The sequence below is a fragment of the Plasmodium brasilianum genome, chromosome 5 (genome assembly GCF_023973825.1).
Source record: "Plasmodium brasilianum strain Bolivian I chromosome 5, whole genome shotgun sequence".
Classification (NCBI taxonomy): Eukaryota; Apicomplexa; class Aconoidasida; order Haemosporida; family Plasmodiidae; genus Plasmodium; species Plasmodium brasilianum.
The window spans coordinates 1374300-1401634 of record NC_090118.1 but is presented as its reverse complement, the minus strand read 5'-3'; the positions used below and the strand labels follow the sequence as shown (position 1 = coordinate 1401634).

The following is a 27335-nucleotide window of genomic DNA, read 5'->3' as shown; positions in this document are numbered from 1 at the left end:
ATAAAAAAATTTTATCAGAAAAAACTTTTTCTGTTATAATTTTTACGAGTATTTAATTTTTTCCTTGTCCTGTACTAAAACCAATGCTTCACAGAATAACAGTGATTTATACAATTTTCTCTAATATAATAACTGTATAATCCTCTAAATTTTGTTGCAATCTTTTTAAAGAGCGCTTTAATCCGTCCATTAGTGCCTCCTAACTTATTACTATAACCTTTATTGTCTCTTATTTTACTTTCAATGTCCAATTTTTAATATAATAGGTATGAAGGCAACCATTTTAATTTACCTTTCTCACAATTCGACAAAAAAAATTAATCCTATAAACACATAAATACTTTTCTTCATGAAAAAATTTTCTATTTTACTTCATAAAAAATATGTGACATATATAATTAACTATATATAATTTTTAAAATAAATATTTACCCTTACTTTCTTTTCTAAATCTTCTATTTTACTTTAATATATATGTTATTTACATAAATGATAATATTTGCGGCATTGCATTGCTTATATGTATACGTTAATGCCTCTCATTCTTATACATATTATGTATTTCTTTATAACTAAAATATTTAAATAAATATTTATTAGAAAGCGTAGCTCTATAATTTTCTATAAACATTAAATTTTTGAAGTTCTATAATTATCATATAAAATAAGCACTACTAATTTTAAGAGAAATTAAATTAAAATTAAGAATATAATAGCAATGTAAAATGTAGCATTATGTTATGAATTAATTCTTTGTAAAATACTACGTTATAAACATTCTATATAACAATAATAATTTTACATAATATAGTAAATTTCATTTGTTCTAAATGATTATTATTAGTAATATGTATTGAAATATTTATATAATAACCCTTTTTAACCACTTCAAATGTTGCTACAAATGGGAAATGCATCATATAAATGTATATTTTTACTTAGAAATAATGACTTTTAACTGAACCTAGAATCATGTATTATTTTAAATATCCTATTTAGTTTATACTGGAATATGCAGAAATTCATATATTCTTTACCATCTTTTATTTGTTGCATATTATAAATTCAAAATTTAAATCAACTCATGAAAACATTATAAATTATAACATACAACAGTAGACAATATATAAATTCTATTTTATTATATAAAAAGTTTATAATATTTTAAACTTTTATTAAGCATTATTGTCTTATTTATAACGTAACCTATATTTTATTGTTAAAATATGTTCTGTCTTTTACTTAATTTTAACAAAATGGAGAATTGAAAAAATGACTTTACTTTAAATACCATAGTTTTCATGTAACACATAGATTTTGACCTATTAACATTACTATAAAATATGTACGCTTGACATACATTTATGCAAATGCACTGCTTGAAATAAACCAAAATTTTACAAAATATCCAAAATTATTCTTTAAAAAAGTAAAAATTCTGACAAGGACGATACTTTTTGTACTTCTAACATAGTAAAAATGTGCATAACTTACATAGAAAACATAATGATGTAATCTATATAAAATATATTATATTATAAAAATAAATTTGTAACTTGTTTTTTTATTTTTCATAAATTTAACAATAGCTGTGAAAACATATTTTATCTCATTTTTCAATTACATATCTTAACAGGTGTCATCTATTTTTCTCCTGCATTATATAAATTACTAAAAATGATATCATTTTACTTAAAAAATAAAATCATATAAAACTTGTAAACAGCTTTTTACATTTTCATAAGTGTTTCATTCTGTAGAAAAAATTCCTGAATTGCATTTAACAATTAATGAATCGTACGTGGTACCATGATTTTACATCATTTTATGCGATTATGCATTGTTAATGAACAGTTACCTATTTTTCTATAAAATATTTGGATAAAAATTTATTGTAAGCATTATTATTTCAAATGCACAAATCAACATAATATAGGACAAACAAATAAAAACAATATATAAAAAAATTCAAAACATACAAATTAATTTAGCTAATTTTATTAATATATATTACGCAGAAAAATTTAATACATTATAAATACAAATACATAAAAAATTACATAAATTTTAAAAAGAATTAAAAGCCTTATAACATTTCAAAGTAATATCAACTGAAATAAGCTAATGTGGATGTTCAAACGACGCGAAAACATGTACGCAATTATCCTTATAAAAACATAACAAAATAAAGCAATTAATTCATTATGAAAAAAGTATAACAAAACGGAATAACAATTAAAAAGATGAATACATGTAAAAAATAAAAAAAATGCATATTATCGCCAATTTAATGAAGTATGTTTCCCATAAATTAAAGTATTATGACAAAATTCATCAAAACCCCTTATCTATTGTTTCAATAAAATTCGAAAAAAAAGAATTAAAGGGACAACTGACTAAATATCCATAAAATATATGTATATAATATATATATATATATATATGAAGTTTATAATTATATTATATGTCGCAAAATTAAATATGCATTATCACTTTTTTCTTTAAAAAATAAATAATATACTAATATACATATTACAATTTTCGCTATTAGTTATATTAAAAAATAAACAAAATATAAATATCTGATTTTGACAATAAAATTTATACGAAAATAACAGTTAAGGCCAAAAATAAAAAGCAAAAAACTTAAAAAATTAATTCGAAAAATATCACAAATAAAATTATATTAAAAATATATATATAAAATAATTCATATATATATATATATATATATGTAGTTATCTTAAATATATTTTTTCGCTAGTAATACACAGTATCACATAGACTACGCTATAAGAAAACGAAAATTATTTTAATTTATTTCCATTTATGCAAATATAGTAAAAAATGCTAACATACGCAACTATCGAATATTGCTTTAAAAATATTCAAGCATATGTGATTTCGTCTTCAAAAACCCAGAGAAAATATGATATGATATATTTATGATGTTATTGCGTGTACAAATATAACAAAAAAATTGAAATTGCATATTTTTACAGTTTTTATGAATTATTGTAAAATGATGTAAAAAGTTCGTCTTTTTCTTTTGATCCTTTTTTTAAAAAAATAATGTTCATCAGTAGATATACATCATATTTATGTATGCAAAATTAAATATTCATAAAACTTCGTATGTTGTATAAAAAAGCAAACTCTACACTTTAGTAAAATTAAAAATAATTATATATATAAAAAAAAAACTTTCAAGTTTGTTTATTACAATGAGTGTTTTGTACCTTTTTACTATTAACTCATTAGTATAATTGAATCATTTTTTATTTGTTACAAATAAAAATGTTTTAAAATTTGGTTAACATGAATATGAGAAAAACATTTTCATAACGTAAAAGTTCATGTATTTTGTAAAAAGTAAACAAAATCGTATAAATAAATGTAAACGAACAAAGAAATTATTTTAAATTATTTATAATCGTCATATAAAAATTAAAATATAAATTTATATATTTCATATATACATATATATATATATATTTTTTTTTAAAATAATAAATATTGTACCTTTTAAAATGTATGAAGTCTATTAGGAATCATATTACCTTTGGCATTCTCATAATAACTTAATATACATTTTTTGTAATTAGGATATTTATAATTTTGTTTAGTAAATAAACAAAAATATATAAATGCTAATTATACGTATTCATTTAATATGCTTATGTTGCTTGTCTTTTTTCATATCTTATGGTAACCATTTATTTATTGCATTGTTAGTAAAAAAATAACAAAGTTTATTTTTACATTATTCATTTCCTTTTTTTACTTTTCACTCATTTTCACAAAATAAACAGTTTTTTCCCATTATATTACATTTGCTAATAATGTGCTTCCATTCATGTATGTTGTATGTATTTGTTTTACGTGGAACATATTTTCGCATATGCATAAAAATAAAAATCTGAGATATTTATATAATGTTTTAAAAAGTAAAAAATGTCTTTATTTATTAATCCATTTTTATGAAATTCATTTTTTCTTTTCCTTTTTTCGATAGCTCATTTACGCACTTTCCAACTACACATTTTAATATATCTTGATAATTTCATGTTTTCGAAAAAGAATATATATAAAAAAATAAACTGTTATGTAAATTATTCGTTATCGTATAAAATGGATTTTACATAGAACCATTTTCCGCATATATACCATATACATCTCTAATTATATCCTCTTGTTGATCTAAAACATTTCATACTAATGTTAATTAAAATCAAATGTATATATTTTATTTTTTTATTCTTTTTTCAAGAAATTACTTATGCCTTTTTAAAAATAAAAAATAAATTCTTAATTATAAAATACACAAATAACTAGGTATTATCAATATGAAATGTACAAATGTTGAAACACATTAGACTTCTTACAAAATAAAATTGTTGCTTTTTCTATATATTATAACATTGTACTATTTTTTGTTATAGTTATATGCCGAATTCAATAAATGTAGCATGTCTATTATTCGTTAAAAATTAAATAAAATAAATTTCCAAATTAATAATAAAATTTCACAAAAAACATTTTTTAATAAATAATTTCAATCTTCTGTGTAACACTTTTTTTTTCTTTTTTCAATATATTTATGTATATATAATAAAAGAAAAGACCATTAATAAAATGAAGCATTATTATTTATGTATACGAAGGTAATTAATTTTTCATAATTTTCATTTTATTTTTCTTAATATGTATTGTAATCATATGATTAAAAAAAAATATTTTATTCTAAATTAAAAAAATTAAGTATACATTAAAATAAATTTTTTCTTTTATTTTTTTTAATTTACATATTATAAATGTATTTTTACTACATTAATATAATATTTAACTTATTCTTATTGGCATGTAAAAAATTAATGTAAAGCCGTTTATACATATAAAATTACTTAATAATCTTTGATAAAAGGAATATATTATAAAAATATATATTTGTTTTTACTGAATGCTAATCTACTTATTAAATAATAAAAATACAAATACTTAATATATAAGATTAAATAGATTAAATACCAGTTGTATAATGTTAGATCTTTATTGGATGTATGTGTTAATCTAAAAGTATATACAACCATTTTATTTTATTAATTATTATTTGCATTCAGCTGATAAGAGTGTATATTGTACAACAGTACCAAATTAACCTCTATTAAAATATTAATTATATTGTTTAATTATTATGTTTGTTGTATTTTTTCCTTAGATTTTTTGTATATTGGGGTGCTTTTTGATTATATTATTATGTTTTTTTTTTTTTTAAAGAGAAATTTGCTCATTATTTAGCATCTTATTAACATTATTAATTTGTTTGTGAGTTGTTAATAATTTATTACTTTTTTTTAAATCTTTTAAAAATTTTTATTACACATGTTATTCTTTTAATGGCATGTTATTTACATTTTAACAATATTTTAATATCACTATGTTTGACAAATATTTTGCAGTATGCAATATTCTCTTTAGGCATTTTTTAACATTCCTTTTACATAATAATTGGAAACACAAATATGTATAACAATAATAATACAGAATTTTTAATATATTAATAATTACACCGCCTCTGAATTTGTTTCAATACAATTAGAAGTATTTTTTTTCCTCTGATTTTTTATATACCTAATAAATATATACTATATCAAAGATATACATATTTTGAAAATCTCATAAGTTTTATTCATTTCATAACATTCTATTATCTGTTGGATGATATATATAATATATTATCACATTTTGCTGTATTCCCACAAAACTACCATATTTATGAAGATAAATTATTAAACATATAATTAGATAATCTAAAAAAATTTCAACAATCTCAAGTGGATCACTTATTTACCATAGCTTCTAAAATATGCTAAAATGTATTTATTTTTTTAATATACCATAAATGGTAAAAATATAAACCTACAATATTCTTATTAACGTGTATCTTATTCCTGTATTTGATGTGTCATTATTTATTAATAAATTGTATTTTTAATATTAAAGAGCATAAAATTGTGAATATTACTTATATATATAAATATATATGATCAAAATTCGTCACTAATTAAGTTAAACACATAACAATAATAATGATAATAATAACAGAAATAAATTACATTTAAATACTTATTAGTCATACAATGCATTAAGGGGCATGTATCAAAATATGATATTCTTATTATCTGGTGATGTGATAAGTTCGCTTTAACCTAAATATCTTAGGTTATATAAATACAAATATTTTACGAACTCCTGCTATGTATTGCGGCATATAAACGTTTAATAATTCCACTTTTTAACAGAATATCGTATACACTATAAAATGAATATTATAATTTTATACAATACTAACAAAATGGAGTTTTTTGTAAAAATATTTTACTCTGATTTTGTCTCTTTTAATTGTATATATGTGTGACGTACAATCTACCATTAAATAAAAAGGAAAATTATAATAACACACACAAAATATATATAGATATGTATCTTATTTAATTTCTATATCGTTACTATGATCTCCTGTTTCTTGTACAAATTCATGAAAGAAGTAATCAAAGATGTAAATTTTTTAAGATGTTTAGAAAATTATTATGTAAAATAAATCTCAAAGAGAAAATTACAAAAATTCAAACATCTAAAAAATGCATATAGTGGAATATTTGTGTAATATAAACATAGATACAATATATTAATTTTTCGAAAACATAGATAAAAATGAAGCGCTACGTTTTTGTTCGTTTAAAATTAGAACATACTAATGTTACATAATATAATACAATACAAGAAAATAATTTATCAGTATGAGAATTAAGAAGAAATCCATAGTTCTACTGAAACGTTTTTGTCATATTTCTTATTTTATTTCCTATTTTTATTTTTTTTCAGTAAAGTTTCTCAAAAGCTATGGACAGTTTTTTTTTCTTTTTTTTTTTTTGTTAATACACATAATTATAGAGAAAAATACTAAGAAGCAATTCTTTCGAAATTAATAATTTCTTTTTTTATTGTAGATATATAGAATATGTATATGATATACCTATTAATTTTTTATTTAATTTTAGAAAAAATGTAAGTAAATATTTACACTAGAAAAATAAAGTATACATTATATATAAATACTCTTGTTGTTAAAATCATATGTTCATTCTCTTTTAACTTTTCTAATTTATACATTTTTATTTGTTGCCTACATTTTATAAGTAATATATAGGCACATTCAACAATAAGATCGTTACAACGTATATTTTTTATTGAAGATATTTCTTGTTTATGCACTATAAAGATTATTTCAATACATAATATTAAAAAAATATACAAAAGCTAAATCTAAAGTACGAATGACCACACTTCGTGGGTGAAATGCTCCTTCGTTTTTCTAATGTCAAAATACTTCATTAAAAGAAATGAAGTTATTTTAATATGAAAATGTTGTGTACATGTTCATTTCAAGGCTCTACTTACAATAGCAAATATAAAAAAAGTTATATATATATAATATATTATATACCCATGTATTATTTCTTATATAAAGTGTAATAGTACATATATATGCACATTATAGGGTATTTTAAGTCCTAATGAAACATTTCTAAAATAATATTAGTTTTTCGTAACGTTTCCTTTATAAATGTATTTTATTATTCTATTATTATATATTTACTCCTATTTTTGTGTCTATCTTTTTCTATGTGTATTATTATTACATTTTTTATAAAAGTAAAACTGGATACTATAAAACTTTTAGCTGTAATAAAATATGTTTACGGACTCTTTCTTATTAATTTTAAGGATTTCTTTTATACATATTAAATTATATATAACATAGCACTTTATAGGATTACATCAAATTATATTATTTTGTTAGTAAATATTTTTAAAAAATACAATTAACAAAAATGTAATATTTTTAATTCTATAGCATATAAAAATTTTCACCTCTATTAACTAATTGATTTACCATCCTTATCATAAATTTTCACTATCTTTTCTTACCTTAAAAATATAAAATTTATATGGTAATATACTATATTCATATTAAAATAATATAATTGTAAAATTGTACTAGCATGTTTTTTTCACTTACTATAATTTTTACAATAAAAAAACAATAAGAAGATGTGTTATAAAATACTACAAAAATACTAGATATTTTTCTAAAATATATATTATTTTAATTTTTAGCAAAATAAATCTTGAAAAAAAATATATAAATACTATTTCCCATTTCTTAATTTTTACAAATAAAATAAAAAGCAACAATATTTTATGTACATTTTTTTATATGAACTATAAAAAAAACTTTTTATTAACAATATATTAATAATATTAGATATACAAGAAAAAATATATATATTTCTTTATATTCGGTGAAAAAAATAATTTATAAACATTAAACTTTAAAAATTGTTCTATAAAGTCTGAAGTTCATAATAATTTAAGTCATTTTTTACGAAAACTCCTTTTAATTAATACTATTACATTCTACTTAAAAAAAAAATAACATTAAAACCATTTTAATAAAAAAGAATTACAGAGAAAAAAATATTTAAAGATTATTTAGTTTTGAAAATACTATAGAGTAACAATAATATATATAAAAATCTTTTTATTTCACAATAAAAAAAATTTACCTTGAAACTAGTAATTTTTTACAAAATGAAAAAAAACAATACGAATATGTTCTTAATTTGGGGTAAAGTTCTTACTTACATCCTCTTAATATGGGCATCTCAACATGAGGTATTGTGTAAAAAATTGAAACTTTTAGAAATTTCTATATATATATGCTCTTTTTTTTTATTTTTCATTTTTTTTAAGAAATGAAAATTTTATTACAGAATTGAAATAAAAATATTATATTACATATATATATATATATATATATATATATTTGTTTTTATAAATTCTGCATATTTAACTTAATCATTTATATTTCAGAGTAACTATGAAGAATTATATGGAAATAATACCCATCTGAATAACGCACTAGGTTTAAGATCTAGTAGATTGTTAAAAGGAGATACAGGTGTACAGGCTGTTTATCCCTATAGTACTTTATACCTAAGAAAAGACGTAATTGATTCATCAGATAATGATGATGATTATGTTTTGGAAAAAAAAATAAATGATTTACAAATGAATAGCTCATTTAAAAGGATATATAATACATTAATTGAAAATAGGGACTTTCAAAAACAGTTTAATGATATTATGAATAATGAAAATTTAAAAAAAAAGGGTAGTGTATTAAAAAATTTAAACCTTAACGAATTTTATGAATCATTGGATAGTATTAATAGTTTAAAAATAACTAATGCACCAAAAAATAAAAAAAATAAATCATCAACTTCTGCAAAAAATAAAAAAATAAAATTATCAAATACATCAAGAAGTAATAATGATGATAATGTGAATAGATCAGAATCGTTACAAAACATGGTTCGTAAAGCTCTTAAGCAAGAAAAACCTAAAAAAGGGTTTATGCAATATTTATATGATTTAGACAAAAAATTTGAAGTTTAAATGTTACGCGCAATGAAAAAGAATACATCTGATGCTAATTATGCAGACTGTAGATTTAAAAGTGGATATGAAAAATTTTTAGTCTTTTTGGACAAAGCTAAGATATATATTCCACCAACTTTAAACATGCTGGTTATAATGTTCTTCATGTGTATTACTAATTCACATAAATTGAAAGATGCAAGTTTTCCCGGATTAGGTTTAGGTTTATCTTCCTTTATATTTTTTGCTATGATGATTTACTATGCTTACAAATTCTGTAAGATGAAGGGGGTACACAAATTTTTCAAGTCGGTGAACGGAGGAATAACATCAAAGAAAAGGGCATAAAAACAAAAAGTTCAAAACTACGAAAATATAAAAAAAAATTATTACTTGTAATAATGATTAATGTTTTTATTTCGTTTTAATTGTATTTCAAATTTTGTATAATTCATAAATAAAAATATATATATACATGTATATATATGTATATATACATACATATATTTAATAATAAATTTTTTTTTTTTTTTGATAATTTGCTATTCTAAGGAATTCCCTTAACGTTATATTTTATATTTTTTCTAATTTTAATGTTCGACATATGTTTTAATTGTTCGTTAGAATATAATTAGGATATAATTTTTTATTTATTTATGTAATAAAAAAATTGAATTTTTTGAATGATAATTTTTATTGTTTTTTTAACATATATGTGTATTCCAATACATATAAAAGATATAACTACGAGTGTGTATATTGATTTAATACTTCATAAATAAGTATGCTGCGTAATTAGTTTTATAAAGTAATTGTTGTTCACTCATAAAACTTTAATTGATGTTTATGTTCTAAAACTTTGAGAACATAATAAAATTATATTCATACATATCGTTATTTTTGTTAAAAGTGATTTAATGATTATTATCTAATATTGGTAAAGCTAAAATGATATTTATTAGTTTTATTTAATTTTTTTTTAATTATTATGAACGTTTTTATTAAAATCTTATATATTTAAATATAATTAAATATATTCTCAAAGATTTATATTTAATGCCTTTCCTTAATACACCGTTCGTTTATGAAGATGTGGGTATTTAAAGAAAAAAGAGCAACGTAAACATTAGATTCTTCCTTAAATATAACATATTTTATCAAAGAGGGAAAATACTGCGATATTAACTTAGTTATACACTTAGTTCTTTTGAAGGAATTCTTTTTTATTTATGTTAATTAATTACTATTACACAGTATGTTTCTTATATATTTCTATGGTATATTAACACTATATAATTTTTTCTTTTTTCTTTTTCTTTAGATATTTTCTAAATAATTGTACATAATTTTCATTTGAGAAAATTTTCATTTCATAATAATATATGCATATGTACAAATAGACATATACGTATGTAAATATAAGCGCTTAATATTTTATCTTCCTTTTTATTAAATATTGTCAATTATAGAAAAGTCTGCATACTTCCAATATTATAACATAAAAACAAAAAAAATTATTCCTTTCAAAAATACTTAATAAGTGCATAAATTTAGATGTTAAAAATAGATTTATATTATTTGATCCATATATAACGTTTTATTGAAATTTTTTTTCTTACGGGGGATAAATAAATGAATCTAAAAATCTATTTTTTTTCTTTTTTTTTCAAGTGTTTTTAAGTGTATATCCTAACTACAGTGATATTATGTTAAAATAAATTGTGTTTTGCTAAATATAATAAACAAAGAAAAAAAAGTTTTTATAATAATAATCATGTGATTTTTTTAATTTCATAATTATTTATATGTATAATTCATTCAAAATTTGCAACTTCAATTTTTACTTCTATCTCTTTATTTCTAAGAAAATAATAATAAAATTCTTCCAATAATTAATTTCTTTATCAACGTTCTTTTTTTTTTTTTCTACTAAAATCATTTGTTTTCATACATTTTGTAAAAGAAATAATAATCTCTAATTTACGTTAATGTGTTGTAAATAGTATTAATGTAATGTTGACGTTATCTCAACATAACACAAAAAATTTTCAAAAGTATTTAATTTTTAAACTTTTGTAATGGTATAAAAACTTATATTTCTACCTAATAATTTATTATATACTAATTTTATTTGTACCCCTTACATGAAGTTTCCGAGTTTCATTTCCTCCCCCTTCTATTACGGAACAGTTATGTAATAAAATATTGAATTTTTATATTCTCTTCTTTTCAAGTTTTAGAAAAGTAATATATTTTTTATAAGTATGTTTCTTTTTTCACACAAGTTTAAAGAGTTTTATATATACCATTTAAAATTACTCTTAAAAAATAAATTAATATTTCATCTTTTTGTTCCATAATGTTATCAATTTATGGCAAAATTGTTTTATTATTTACATTGAATTGAGCTAATAATAAACTCATTTTTTTTCAATGTTAGTAGTTATTTTAAAAACGTTTATGCTAAGTATGTCTTGACAATTTTTATTTTATGCTCTTCATTACTATGGAAGCCTCATATTAACTAGTAGAATAATCAATAATTATTAGTTCTTCTATTTTATTATTACATATAAACAAATATTTTTTATTAAGTAGAACTTTAAGTTTAACAAGATTTATTTAAACTAACTTTGCATGTTTATATGTTACACCTTCAATTTTCTTACGCTTTAGGTTTAAATAATTATTAATATATTGATTTAATTCAAATATCTATTTCTTTTTATAGTTTTTATTTTAATGTTAAGAATATAAGTTTCTTTTCTTATTAATTTAATTCTTATAATGAGATATAAAATTTAGCGATTATTTTTTTCAATCCACTGCAATTTGCATATTTAACCTAAATTTTTCCCTACATCATCCCGATATAAATACTGCTTATTATTCTTATATGACTTTGTTATTATTATACAATACTATAATAATATTTTAAATGTAGTTTTTTTTTAAAATAATAACTAAGTATTAATTTAGATATTATTTACATTACTAATAACTTAATATTTATTTCTATCTTTATATCAAATTAATATACTAGGTCAAGCAGTTTAAATATGAACATAAACAGTTAATTTCTTTCATAGGTATATTTCATTCACATTTTTAGAAATATAAATATTATTGTTATTAATTAAATTACACAATTATGTTAAATGTAACTGTTAAGATAACACATTTTAAAAAAAGCATACAACTTTATTTCTTATAAGAGTAGAGATTCCACTGTATTTTTATTACACTAATTTAAACATTAAAAATGTAAAAAGAAAAATATAGCGTCCTCGATAATTTATTAATATATGTTTTTTCGGAAAATTTCTTATTATTGTATTTATATGCAGGTTAAATGAAGGTTTTAAAAAAGGCATATTTGAATACATGATATAGATTTTCATATACCTTTATTTAACAATATATATATAATATAATTCGTTATTTTCCTTAAATTGATATAATTTAAATCTGAACTTCACCTTAAGGAATAAAAAATAAAACATAATGATAGGCGTATTTTACTTCAAATCTTATGAACAGGAAAAAAAATCAATTATATAATTAAGCAGAATGTTATGTTGCAAAAAAAAATTAAAAAACATGTAAACACATATACATATATATATATATATAATATATTATTTTTTGTATATGTAATATTAAAATATTGATTCATGAAATTTTAAACAATATATTTTTCTTTATTCCTTAATAACTAATTTCCTTCAGTGAAATCACACTATATGTAGCATTTATAAATTATATTTTTTATACATACACTTTATTTGTATATATATCTTGGATTAATACATAATTTTTTTAGGGGAGCTACGATCCCACAGTAATATTAAATCTAAAATTAGGGCACTACATACTAATTGTTTTAATTATATATATATATATATTATTTATTAATTTTTCTTTCATTTTTTTTTTGAATAATTAATTTGTTTAAACTTCTTTTATTTCACTAAATATTGAAAATTTATAATTTTATAACAATATAATATTACGTTCGTCCTCAAGAAGAATTAATTTTTAATTCTTCAATAATAATAACATGTTTCGTGTGTCATTGAAAAAACAACATTATTTCATTATTTGATAATTTATTCTGCTTTGTTATTAATATATAAAGTTACTTTGCATGTTGAATAGAATTTACTGTTATATGTAATGAAATATAAAGATTATAAAAAATTTTATTTGCTGAATATATGTAATTTAAAAAATATAATATATTTATTCATTCATTAATAACAAATATGGGAATAATATACATACGATAAATAATTGTGATATAAATGGATATAGAACAATTAATAATGGTATACTGTATTCCTTATTTTATATACATTAGATTTTTAAAATATATATATATATATATCTTACCTGTACACTTCTATACAGTACATAAGATATATTGCGGCCTATGTCTATATATGACACACAAAACAAATGAGTAAAATATTTTTTAGCATGGGGAAAACATGATAATTCTTGGTAAATTATTTCTAAAAGACAATTATAAAAAATGAAATAACTTTAAGGTGTATAATTTAATATTTATAAATTTATATTTGTACAATATTTTAATTTTTCATAATACTCGATAATAAAAAAATAGAATATTTATCTATATATATATTATCGTACTCCATATTTTGCTGTTATAAAATAGAAGAATATTTCTAAAAAAATTTGAACAATTAAAAATTATTATTACCGATGTTCTTCATTCCATTACTCATTTTTATTTTTGAACTAAATAATTTTTTAAATGATTGAACATCTTAATTATATATATCCCTTCGTTTATCTTATTTTTTTCGAGCTATATAAATGTACGTATAAAAAGAAAAACTATGCTAATTACACCTTATAAATAAACATTTTAAGTAGAAGATTAAGAAGAAAATACATATAATTTTCCTCATTTTATACAATATAATTTTAAAGAATATTTATATAATATCATATTAAAAATAATTATAATAAATGAACAATATAATTATTCAAGATGTTAATTGTTTATATTTATTGTATTTATTTATTTAGCTTTTTCTTCGTCTTTTTCTATGCACATTTTACAAATGAGTTGAAGTCACAATTATTAGTAATTTTATTAATGGTATTATATATTATTTAAGGATATATAATTTTCACTTAGCATAAAAATATTTAGTTCTATGGCTATATTGAAATTCATATAAATTAATATAAACATTCAAACACACTTATATGGATTGATATTCTGAAAAATATAGGAATCACATATTCCTTCACTTGATGACTTTAATATATCCTATTAATATGTCATATAAAAATATTTAAAAATAAAATCTTTTCGTTTATATCCATCTCAGTACCCCAAGTGTAATAATAATAATTATAGAAATATTATTATATATTTTTTTTTACATATAACATTTAAAAGTATAATTGTCTATAAGGCTCTATAACATGCAGATCAGTTCTGATATGAATTAAACTTATATTTATTTTTATATTTAAAATGCACTATGAAAAAAAAGATAAAGTAAATTGAATTTTTTACACAAATAAATATGCCAATTCATATTTTATAAAACACTGATTTCGTGGATAAGTGAACATTATGAAGATATATTTTATCCCCCTTAATTTTTATTATGGAAGCCAAATTCAGTACTCTAAATAGGCACGTTAGGGTATACTAAATGATATTATGAACATTCGTTGTAATTCATTAATAAACATTACTTAGAATTTCTCTTATATATATATCTTAGATAATTAATAATCTTCATGCTACAAAAACTTTATAAAAATGTTCATCAATGTTGACAAATTTTATCGTTTTTCGTAAAAAATATACATTAAGAATGAATTTATATACTATCTATTTATAAGGTACCTCTCGAAAATAATAAAATTTTAAGTAGAAATATTATGAAGTTATAAACCAATAGATTTATATATGCATGTGGTTTTGCTAAGCTTTGAAAGTACTTCGTTACATTTTGACCTAAAATATTTTTACATAATATTAATACATTAACACTGTTGCAGAATTTATAAAATAATTAATAAATATGAAGAATATATTAACATGAGAAGAATAATTTACTATATACCATTTAAAATATACTTAATCATCTTATGTGAACAGAAATTATTCTACAAATGTATGTATAAATAAATGAAAGAACATAAACAAACGTAGTAATATATTATTATTATAAATATGAAGAATATAAAATACCATATTTTAAATTATTTGTAACCAGTTTTTATAAATCAATAATAAATTATAAATCTAAATTATATTTATATTATATTCGAGATATATAGGAAAATATTAACATTTTAAAGAACAATAAAAAAAAATGTTCGATAATATTTCTGTATTGGAAAAACTGTGTGTATATAATTTTAACCAATAATAACTATTTATATTTAATAGTAATTTATCATTTATTTTTATTCTTTAACATGCCATATTTACTTGGATTGGGATATGAATTTCAGATAAACAATTTTCCTTCCCTGTTATGTAGTACATTCTTCAATAATTCCGCGTAAATTTTTGAAAAATACAGTACAAAAATTGCATTAATGTACCCAATAAAATATATTAATATATTTCATTATAATATATTCAACATATTCTAGATTTTCTTTTTTTTTAACTTATTTTTATAGTTATATTTTCTATTTAAATAACACGAATTTTTTTAAAAAAGCATTTATACGTAATCATATATTTCTGTTTTAATACTATGTCATGCATTATTTAACTAAAAATTTTTAACTAATATATAATTATACCTAATACCATAACCACATAAAAAAGAAATGTTCAATTATTATTTAATAAATTGAAATTACTATTTTTTATATATAAAATATAACAATAAATATAGACTAACATAAGTTATTACTTATTTGTTCTTTAACATTTTATTAAGATTTTTTCTATTAAAATATATAATTATGTTAATATTTTATATACCTCATATATTAAATAATTTTTGAAGATCTTTATTTTAATATATATATTTTTTGTTATTATATGTATTAATCTTATAGAAAATTAACTTCAAAAAATTTATATATCATGAATGTATTGATAATTTTTAAATCTTATATATTTTTTTAATGTTAACAAAAAAAAAGAAAATATATTTATTCAAATTATGCATTATATATATTAACCAATATAATTAAATATACATTTTATCCATTTTTTGTATTTATATTAACGAATCACTCTATTAAAATATGTAGCGAATATATAAATAAGTATACATATTTATAAATAAAGATCAATTATATAATTCGTGTAATTAGTAAGTTATATATATATAATATTTTTTAAAACTTTATTAAAATTATTTTAATTAATAATATTTTTACTTACAACATTTACTAAAGCAAAAATATCTACTGTATTATTTTTTTTTTTTATTTGATATATTATATATATATATATACATTATAGCTATATTAAAATAGTAAAGGGGGAAAGTTTGGTACTTTGAAAAAAAAAAAACTCTTACTACACAAATTATAACGCAAAAATTTATAAATATAATAAAAAAGAAATATATATAGATATTATATACCTGAAAATTTTATCATTATAATAAATCCAACAAGTTAAAGAAAATAAAAAATGTGTAAACAGAAAAATAAATCATTATTTTTTTATAAAATTTATACGTTCACAGTTTTAGTATTGGCGTGGAAGAATTCGCATGAAGAGGTGATATAACTATTCTAAGAAATTTCTATACTTTTTTGTTATTTTGCGTATTCATTTTAAAAGGAAAATTTTATTAACATTTAAATAAATAATATTTCATAATATTTCAATATTTACTGTAATTTTTAGCCAAATAATTTTCATAAATCATGGGATAAGGAAACTAACCAAAAGAACTTACACTCATTAAGAGCTCGAAGATTATTAATGGGAAAAGAAGATTTAGAACACCAACAAAGATATTCTTCTTTAAAAGAAAAAATATCAAAATTAGTAAATGAAGACAATGATGAATTTGATAGACGCATAAATGAATCATTCCAAGATAACAAATTTAAGGACCAATTTAGTGAATTACTGCATGCCTCTGAAAGTTTTGGAGATATGTATAATTCACTCGAATTTGGTGATTATTTTAAAAAAAAACTTAGTGAATTAGAATATAATGATAATTCTGAAATGAGAAATAATATGAAAAGAAGAAATTTTCATAAAATTTTGAAAGTTAATAGCATAGTACAAGATAACCAAAAATTAAAAAAGAATAAATTATTAAAAAAAACAGATTCGTACAATCTATCAGAAATGTCAAATTATTCAAAAGCTAATATTTCTAATGATTATGATCCTCTTGAACATAAAATAAAGCGTAGTAAATTTGTACAATTTATGGGAAGGCATAAAACATTACCTCCTGTCCTGGTAATCTTGTTCGGTTCAACAATTCCATTGATGGCAACAGCAACAGCAACAGTAGCAGCAGCAGCAGCAGCGAGTGCTGGTATAATTACTTCCTTGGGTGCTTTAATGGGAATTTACCATTTGTTTAATAAAAAAAAATACAGTAAAAAAAAAACAGCTTTAAATGTAAACAATTCCTACAAAAAATGTTTACAATATTAGAATACATATAAAACAACCAAATAAATCTTTAAATATAATCTTGTAGTTTGAATATCCTAAAGCAAATTTGTATTATGCAAGAATTAAAAATATACACATTCCTATTATATTATTAATATGTGAACATTTTGGCTTTTTACTTTTTATATTAATAAATTTTATTGATACTATTTTACATTCTCCCTAATATAAACATTGTAATTGCACAAAAACAGTTTATTTATATTTTCACCACAAAATAATTGTTATTAAAAAGTGTGTTTTGTTTTATGTATTTTTCTTGTAATGTACTACGTTTTTATGACTATTATAGAAAAGAAACATACTTATTATTATTTCATGGCTTTTATACATTTAAATAATATTCAATAATTTTTAAATTCTATTATCTTGTTTAATGACTTTAAATAAATTACTTTTATTACTCAAGTAAATATAGTTACTTTTAATTCACATAATATTTTTTTATCTCTTAAATTATTTGTTTATGTTTAAACATTTCACAATTAGAACATTGTACCTTAATATTCTCACTATTACTAAAATTTTTTCATATTATTAAATCATATATTTCGGATATATTTTCAACCAATTATTCCTATTTAATATATAAGATATAGAAAAAAACAAACCGATATAAATATTCATTTGTGTACCTTATAAGTTGCAGGACGCTTAAAACCTTATCATGCATCCTAAGGACTATAGATTTTAATTTTAAAACTAATTCTTAATTCTTCTTTTTTATTAATCATTCATTATTTCTTCATAAAGAAATATATAATCATATGTTATTAACATATAATTTATAAAAAATTTTTAAATTATGTAGTATAGCACTTATATGCTAAAATATAGACATGCACAAGGACAATTTCTTAAATTACGCGCTGCTGCTCAAAAAAATGTATAATAATAATATTTATTTTTGAAGCCTCTCATTACTAAAACTCTACTTCTAATAAAATAATAATTAAATAAATAAATAAATATATATATATATATATTAAATTTTTACAAATTTTATCTGAGCACGATAGTTCCTGGGCATTAAAGAAAGTGTTTCATTAAAATTAATAAGATAAAAATAAAATAATAATATAAAAAATGAGTGCCTTCTTTACATTTTCCTTCTTCATAAAAATATACATCAAAAATGTTACATAATACTTATTATAGTTGTCAAGACTCATCAACCGTTTCGTTTACGTTTACAATTCTCTTCGCTTTTAATTTTTGGAAATACAAGTATTAAGTGTTAATTATTTGTTTTCATTCTTCACCTAAATTATATATATATATAATGTTTTGTATTTTTTTTATCATTATCTCATTACAGCTACTTGTTTCCTCTTTTTTTTTTCTTCCCTAAATATGTATATATATAGATATAGATATAAATATCCTTTGTTTAGATAAAACCTGTCAATGAACTATTCCCACATCAAAGTTAAATTTTAATTTTTACAAATTGTTTTACACGACATTTTTACTTAATTATTTCCCTAATTCAATACTCAATTCTGCTTTTTAATATTTTGTAAGTGTTAAAACCCTAAAAGTTATTAAAATCCTAAAATATTTTACATATCAAGTACTCTGTTTTAAAAAATTCATAAAAAAAATATTTTACATAGTTTCTCTCTCTTTTATACCCCTAGAAAATCACAATTTTAATGCATTAAGTAAATAATCAATTTGAGTGTTTCTTATTTATCCCCATAACATAATCCATTAAATCTACACATTACTTTATATATTTTTCACCCTTTATTTTATATACTAACTTTTCCTTAATTTTTTTTGAGCTACATATTGTAACATTTTAAAACCTCCTATACCCTTTTTGATTCCATTATATATTAGGCATATACTTTTTCAATTGAATTTCTTTGAAAGTGTTATTCATACCACTTATTTTCATTTCAGCCCTTTGGAATTTCGAACATTAACAGTTTTTACGTAATTCAAATATGAGAACGTTATTAACCTTCTATTTTATGTTATTCTTTTTATACATAATCATTTTAATTTCACTTCAAATATTTATATCATCTTAGGTTAAGTCTGTTTTTAACTATGATCTAACAAGTATTATACATAGATAACAAAAAAGAATAATTAATACTACATTTTGAATTAGTACTCCTCAAAAGTATATATATGTTTTTACAAAAGTCTATATGCTTTTAAAATATTCAGTATTCACGAATTATCGTGAAACTAATGAACTCAAAAATTCTCATGCATTTCATGAGAAAATTCAAATGTTGTACTAATATATGAAAAAAAAAATTCCAAAAAAGAAAAAGCATAAAAATAAAAAAATATATTTATATAATAATACATATTTAGTAGTAATAGGAACAATTTATAAATAACTACAAACGTGATCATATGACATTTATAGAATATGTAAAAATGTATAATACAATATTTTTTATCAAATTATTCTTTTTCCTCACCAAAGAAAAATGTATAGAAATATTTAATATCTACATTGTTTCTATTAAAAGCTTTATTATCTAAAAAAGAAAATCATTCTTGCAATAGATTTATTCTTTCATATACATATATATATTATTTACAGAAAAGTATGTTATTACAAAAAAATATTACAAAACATAATATTATCAAAAAAATAAAAATATAAAAAATAATGCAACAAAAATGATTGAATATTGTAATTATATCACATTACTGCAATACTGACATGTCCACATCGAAAGGATAAGTACAAAAGCTTTTATGTTAAGAAGTAACAAAAATATCTCTATGATCATTTCCTTATAGTAATCATATATTTACCAAGAAGAGTGAATAGAATGTAGTTCCTACTTCTACTTAATATAAAGATATTATTTATATTTCTCTAAATTTTTTTAAATCCTTTACAATTTCTTAGTAAAGATTGTATAACTCACTTATATATATACATATACAGTGTCAATTTCTTATTAATATACAGAAAAAGCAAGTAACTAAAAAAATAATTTAGTACTGATTCCCTCGAACTTATATATGTAAAACCATTTTAAAATATTTTTAGAAGAATTAAATTATAAAAATTCATTTACTTAATACATCTACAAATTCGACATTTTGATAAAAAACATATTTTTAAAAAAAAATTTATTTCATCAATAAAGAAATTCCTTTCATTTATACACATAAAATATGGATAAAATAAAAAGTATTTCACTGCAATTTGAAAATAAATCATTTTAAATATTTATTTCCATTTCCTTATGGTTTTTTATTTCGAAACAAAGTTTTTAGAAATACAACAATGTCATACCACTTTTAATATTGCTTATCATAAATAAAACATATCAGTATGATTAGGTTTTAGAAAAAATAATTAACGGGGAAAAGTAACGTAAGTAAACAAAATTTAACAATTTTTCATAAAATAAAAATTACATGAAATGTTCATATTTTTTATGGAATATGAGGATGCTAAAATAAAATTATTAACACAAGAATCAAATAATTTCTATTTTTTGTTACCTTTTAGAAATAATAGTAAGACAAAAGCCGAAGTTTTATTATTATATACAAATTTTAGAAAGCTAGAATATACATATCTAGATTGATACCTATTTTTTATTTTCTTTATTTTTTTTATTTTATCCTTTTGCATATAATTAAAAAAGTTGTTATATATTTATGAAATTGTGAAATTTATGTTTTTTTTAAATAACTATTATATGAATATTTAACAATATATCTAATCTAACGAAACAAAGTCAAACAGGAAGAGCAATAAAATTAAAAAATTAACCATAAATATTATTTCTTCTTTCTCTATTAACTTCAATGCAAAGACAAGGAAATTTTCACATTAAACTTATTCCCTTCAAATATATAATTTTTTATTTATTATTAATAATACCAATTTTTTTTAATTTTTGTTCTTTTCCTTAATGCTTTATATATGTATATAAATAGTAAGTACGCAATATGTAAAAGGGAACTTTTCTTTCTTTTCTCTTTTTTTTTCCCCTCATTTAACAGTTGTTTGTGCCAACATATTACATTATATTATAATTACATAGGCTAAATATGTTATATGAATTTTTTTATTTAAACATGTTGAACTATAAATTTGTAAAATAATATTTATCAATTAAACATCTTGCATCCATTTTAAATATAAATTTTTAAAGCTAGAGCAAAAACAATAGCAAAACAAAAAACAAAAAAAAAAAGTATTTATAAATAATTAAATAAAATACTTCATATTAACTAAACATAAAATTCTTTCTTTCTTTTTTTTTTTTTATTGTATTTTCATAATTTCAATCCTGCATAAAATTTAATTAAAGTATAATTTCTCTGAAACATAAATGCAGAATATTTCACTTCTTTGCATCACATTTCTAATAATCTTCGAATTAAAAAATAAAAATAAAATAATAACATTTAACACAAACAAATTACATTATTGAACAAAAAATAAAAAACTTGAAATAAAAATATCATTCTAAATATTACCAAAAAAAATGTACGTATGTATATATATATACAAATATGGTTAAATGTTGAAAACCACAAAGCATAATTTAAAAGAGCAATGTTTTATTTATAATTTTTTTTTTCTTACTATATGCAGTCGTATTTGTATCACTAAAATTGATATAAAAAAATGTATATATACCTACCAGTTCAACTTTTATAGTTTTAATGTTGTTTTTAGAATTATACTATTCGAATTAGTGAATTTATATATAAATATATATACATCACCATACGAAGAGCTAACAGAACATATTATTGAGTTATTATACAATATAAAAAATACATATACTTTTTATAAGTGTAAAACCATGGGTACGCTATGTGTAATTATATCTTATCACCTTAGATTTAATTAATTAATCAATCTAAATTAATGTATATCTAAATCTACTACAACATATATAATATAAATGCATGCAAAATATTATAATTTTATTAATATTATATATATTGTCATTTTTTCTTTTTCCCTATGAATTTTTATCAAAAATAATTTTGGAAAACATTACAGCAGGATAAATGATCATTTCTAAAAAATTTTTATTATACAATTTTTAAAAACAGATTTAAACATAATATTTATTCTTAAATTATTTTGTACATACAAGTTAGTACATATGTTGTCACAGAGATTTTAATTCCCTATTATATCCATATCGTAGTATTTCTTCAATGAATGAAACATATATATATATTTTTTTTTTTTTCCTTTAATTTTTTTCCTATAGAACTATAATTTTAATACAATATTATTCTTTTAATACTTATTAAATCATGTTTTATATGTCTTATTTAAGTATTATGAATTAAGAAAATTTTTAAATAAACCTCTTACTAAAATATGTAATTTTTATAATTTTATTTTTTTTGTGTGATCTTCTATTCGCAACAGTAATTAAACTTAATTAAAAAAAAAAAAAATTCAAAAGTTTTTTATATTTACATAGTAGCAAATAATTAAAATAAATTATAAACCAACCATTTGCTTAATATTATTGAAAATATCATATATATACAGTACATCAATTATTACATAAGTTTTAGTAACTTTAAAAATATTTATTAAAAAAGAAAATATAAATATGCTAGTCTTTTTTACTAAAAATATACTATTTTCAACTTTAATATGGGCATGGGAATATTCCTGTAAGGTACCATATAATTCTTGTAATTAATTAATTTTTGTTCTTTTTTGTTATTTTATGTTTCTATAAGTAGAAGAAAATTTGATTAGTACATATATAAATAAATTAAATTTAAATGTTGAATATTTGTATCATTATTTACAGTTAACCACATGCAGTAAATCATGGAATGAGGTATTCTACAGTAATAACACATTTAATGTAAGATGTAGTAGATTATTATATAGTGAAACAAAATTAGAACAAGAAAAAAAATATGAAATGTTAAAAAAAAGAATATATAGTTTATTAGACGAAAGTGATGATGCATTTGGAGAAAGACTAAATGCATTAGCTCATGATGACCTTTTTCGAAAACAATTTAATAAATTAGTACTACGCGAAGTTTCCAAAAAAGAAATTAATAATTTGATGCAATGTAAAAATCATCAAAAACAACATGATGCATGCAACTTTGAACATAACATAAAAAAAAAATCTGATACCTCAAAACATTATGATAATGTTGTGAAGCATAAGAACCCAACAAAATTATCAAAAAAAGCAAGCTCAAAATTTAAATCAGACTTATTCCACATCAACTACATTAATAATGTTCATTCAGTTAAATTTCGACATATAGTAGAGGCATTTTCATATTTAAAAAAAAAAAATAAGGTACTTTATGCAGCTATGTCCATCATAACTGTGTATGCATTGTTTATGTTTTTTATTCTAATTATATCTGTTAGCATATTGTTCTACATATTCTTAATATCAATGTAATTAACTTGTGTTGAAACCCTGTATTTTCTTTTTTCTTTTTTTTTTTTGTATTGTTTGTAATATTTCTTCAATAGCATTTATTCTTATTGTATATAGTACATTCTTTTTAAATTAGTATATATACAATTTTTTGATAAAGAGGTCCAAAGTTCTAGTAATTAATATAGAAAAAATATTCATCTTATAAAATTAATCTAAAAAATTTTTTAATTTACTACAGCAATTCGAAAGTACATAAAATTTTATACTTTAATAATAAAGATGAGTATATCCCTAATGCAGCTATATATATTATATAAATTATTCATTTTTTTACATTTTATCTTAAAAAGTTATCTTCATATAATTCTATGTATAAAGTTATATAAGTAAATCGAAATCATTTTAAATTTTGAATTATCAAATTTTCACAATTTATGTAAAAATATACTTTCAAGCGATATAAATATATCTATAACTACTTCTATACCTATATATATATGTAAATTTTTTTTTTTTATTTTCCTCTTAATTATGTTTCCGTAAAAAATATTGACATTTACTAATTTATAAAATATGACAAAATTCAATCAATTAAATTACATTAATTCATTCATCTTTCTTTAAAAATTTACGTATCTGTTTGGCTTTTATCAATAATAGACTTCTACTAATAATTAATATTTATTACTAGTTTTGCTAAATAAAATGTATAGTTATTAGCACTGTTTATTTGTACCAGTTAATATAGATTTTTTTTTTTTTTTTTTTTCTTCCACTTTTTATGCATTACGGATGTGTGTTTACGGGAAGACCAACACCATATCAAAATTGATTCTCATTTTTTTATATACTAACTACAAGATCCTATTATTTTAAAATTATATTATTATATTATGTATCTTGAAATAAACTCTAATTATTACCTCGTTAAAGGAAATTCGTTTTTAATAACTTTTCATTAATGTAATTCCTACATCAACTATTCCTTCACAGTTTTAAATAAGAAATTTTACATTTCCATTTGGTTAAGTTTTTAATTTTTAATTATTCATTATAACTTTAAATCATGTGAATCACATATATATATTTTAATATATCAATACAAAGGACGAAAAAAAATGCGACTCCAGTAATCTTATGAAGTTTACTCCAACAGAATACATCATAGACGGGAACATTAAATGACGACCCGCTCTAGTGTTATCTTCAAGTTTTTACATTTTAATCATTTTTTTAATAAGAAAATATTGTTAACATTTTATTTCTCATTTAAAATGAAATATATATATATATATATATCCTTCATAAATATAGTTTATATACCTCTTTAAATACTTAGTTAAATTTAATAAATATATATCCGTTTCGTCTTTTTGCGTATTTTATAAAACTATTATATCATTGAATGTACTTCACCTGATCATATATATAACTAGTAATTTGTTAATTCTTTACATATATTTGTAAAAATTATTTTATCATTCATAAAAAAATTTTCTGCCTCTAAGGTAAATTTGCATATAATACATTGCGCTTAAAGCTTAACCCTTAACCTTAACCAAAACATTCGTGTTTATTATGTGCTCTTCGTAGATTTCTATATATATAAGTCATTTATCTAATAAAATAATATATTTATTTTGTCTCAATAGAATTTATATTCTTCCACATGTTTAAATTGAAGGGATATTCTTAAAAAGAAAAAAAATTTCATTTAACAATATTATTTTTAAATTATACAATATCATAAAAAAATATTCAAATTGGGATATATTTAGATTGTGCTACAATGTATGTATTACCATATTTCTGTTAATGATTTTTACAACCAAATTTGTACAAAATATTTATTCTTTAATTCACAATTTACGACTTAAAACTTTTTTTTTTTTTTTTTCTTACATTTCCTTATTTCAACAATAACAGAGTAAACGTTTTCAAGTATTATCCTTAGCTCATACAGAATTACATTTTTTTTTTATTACTGGTAGGATGAACTCCCGTAGTAACACGTTAACAATTTAGTGAATAGCATCTAATAATTAATTATTTGACTCTCCATATTATATCAGTGTTTACGATATAAATAACACTAAATATATAAACATATAAAAAAAAAATTTCAGAATATAACACGATATGTACAAAAATTAGTTTCAACTGTTTATAAAAAAATTCTTTTATATATATATTTAATATTGACAAATACATAATTTTATTTTACATAGTACATATAGTATAATATAAATACACATATTATAATACATTTCTACAGGAAAAAAATATATTTTAAACTTTTATTTACCAACGAGTATTAACTAAATTCGCTTAAATATTTCTTTTTAATGAAATAAATATGATTAATAAATATATGATAACATAATACAGATTCAAAAGCGTAAGCACCATATAATCATATTAAATAAAATAATTGCACATGCATTTATAAAATCTTATATTTAATATATATTTTTCATGTATTTTCTTTATAATCTGTACAAATTATTTCCATTCACAAATCTCCTTTTTGTGTAAACTTATTATTTTTATTTGAGTTGTATAAAATTTCTAAAAGGAATTATTATAGTGTAGCACTTAAGGTTATTAACAACATATTTTAAATATTAAAAATTCCATTTATTCCTTTTTTTATGCACTTCTACTATATAATTTTTCTAAAGATACCAGTAGAACTATTTTCTTACTTGACTGATAATATACAATTATTTATATCTACTACTAATTATTATTTGTGTATTACTACTAAT

The 27335-nt window shown here is 19.6% G+C and overlaps 3 protein-coding genes across 3 annotated transcripts; all 3 read left to right on the top strand.

Moving 5' to 3' along the window:
• Positions 1 to 8655: 8655 nt before the first annotated feature.
• MKS88_001552 (uncharacterized protein) lies at positions 8656 to 9522 on the top strand (the record flags this gene model as incomplete). The annotated part of the gene is made up of 2 exons (XM_067214488.1): positions 8656 to 8739; positions 8938 to 9522. 2 exons carry the CDS (start codon positions 8656 to 8658, stop codon positions 9520 to 9522), a joined length of 669 nt encoding a protein of 222 aa, XP_067074918.1.
• Positions 9523 to 17161: 7639 nt separating this feature from the next.
• MKS88_001551 (uncharacterized protein) lies at positions 17162 to 18154 on the top strand (the record flags this gene model as incomplete). The annotated part of the gene is made up of 2 exons (XM_067214487.1): positions 17162 to 17251; positions 17381 to 18154. The coding sequence occupies 2 exons, from the start codon at positions 17162 to 17164 to the stop codon at positions 18152 to 18154; spliced, it is 864 nt and encodes a 287-aa protein (XP_067074917.1).
• A 5603-nt stretch (positions 18155 to 23757) lies between these two features.
• Positions 23758 to 24585, top strand: MKS88_001550 (uncharacterized protein; the record flags this gene model as incomplete). Its single annotated transcript, XM_067214486.1, has 2 exons — positions 23758 to 23826; positions 23965 to 24585. The coding sequence occupies 2 exons, from the start codon at positions 23758 to 23760 to the stop codon at positions 24583 to 24585; spliced, it is 690 nt and encodes a 229-aa protein (XP_067074916.1).
• Positions 24586 to 27335: the final 2750 nt, after the last annotated feature.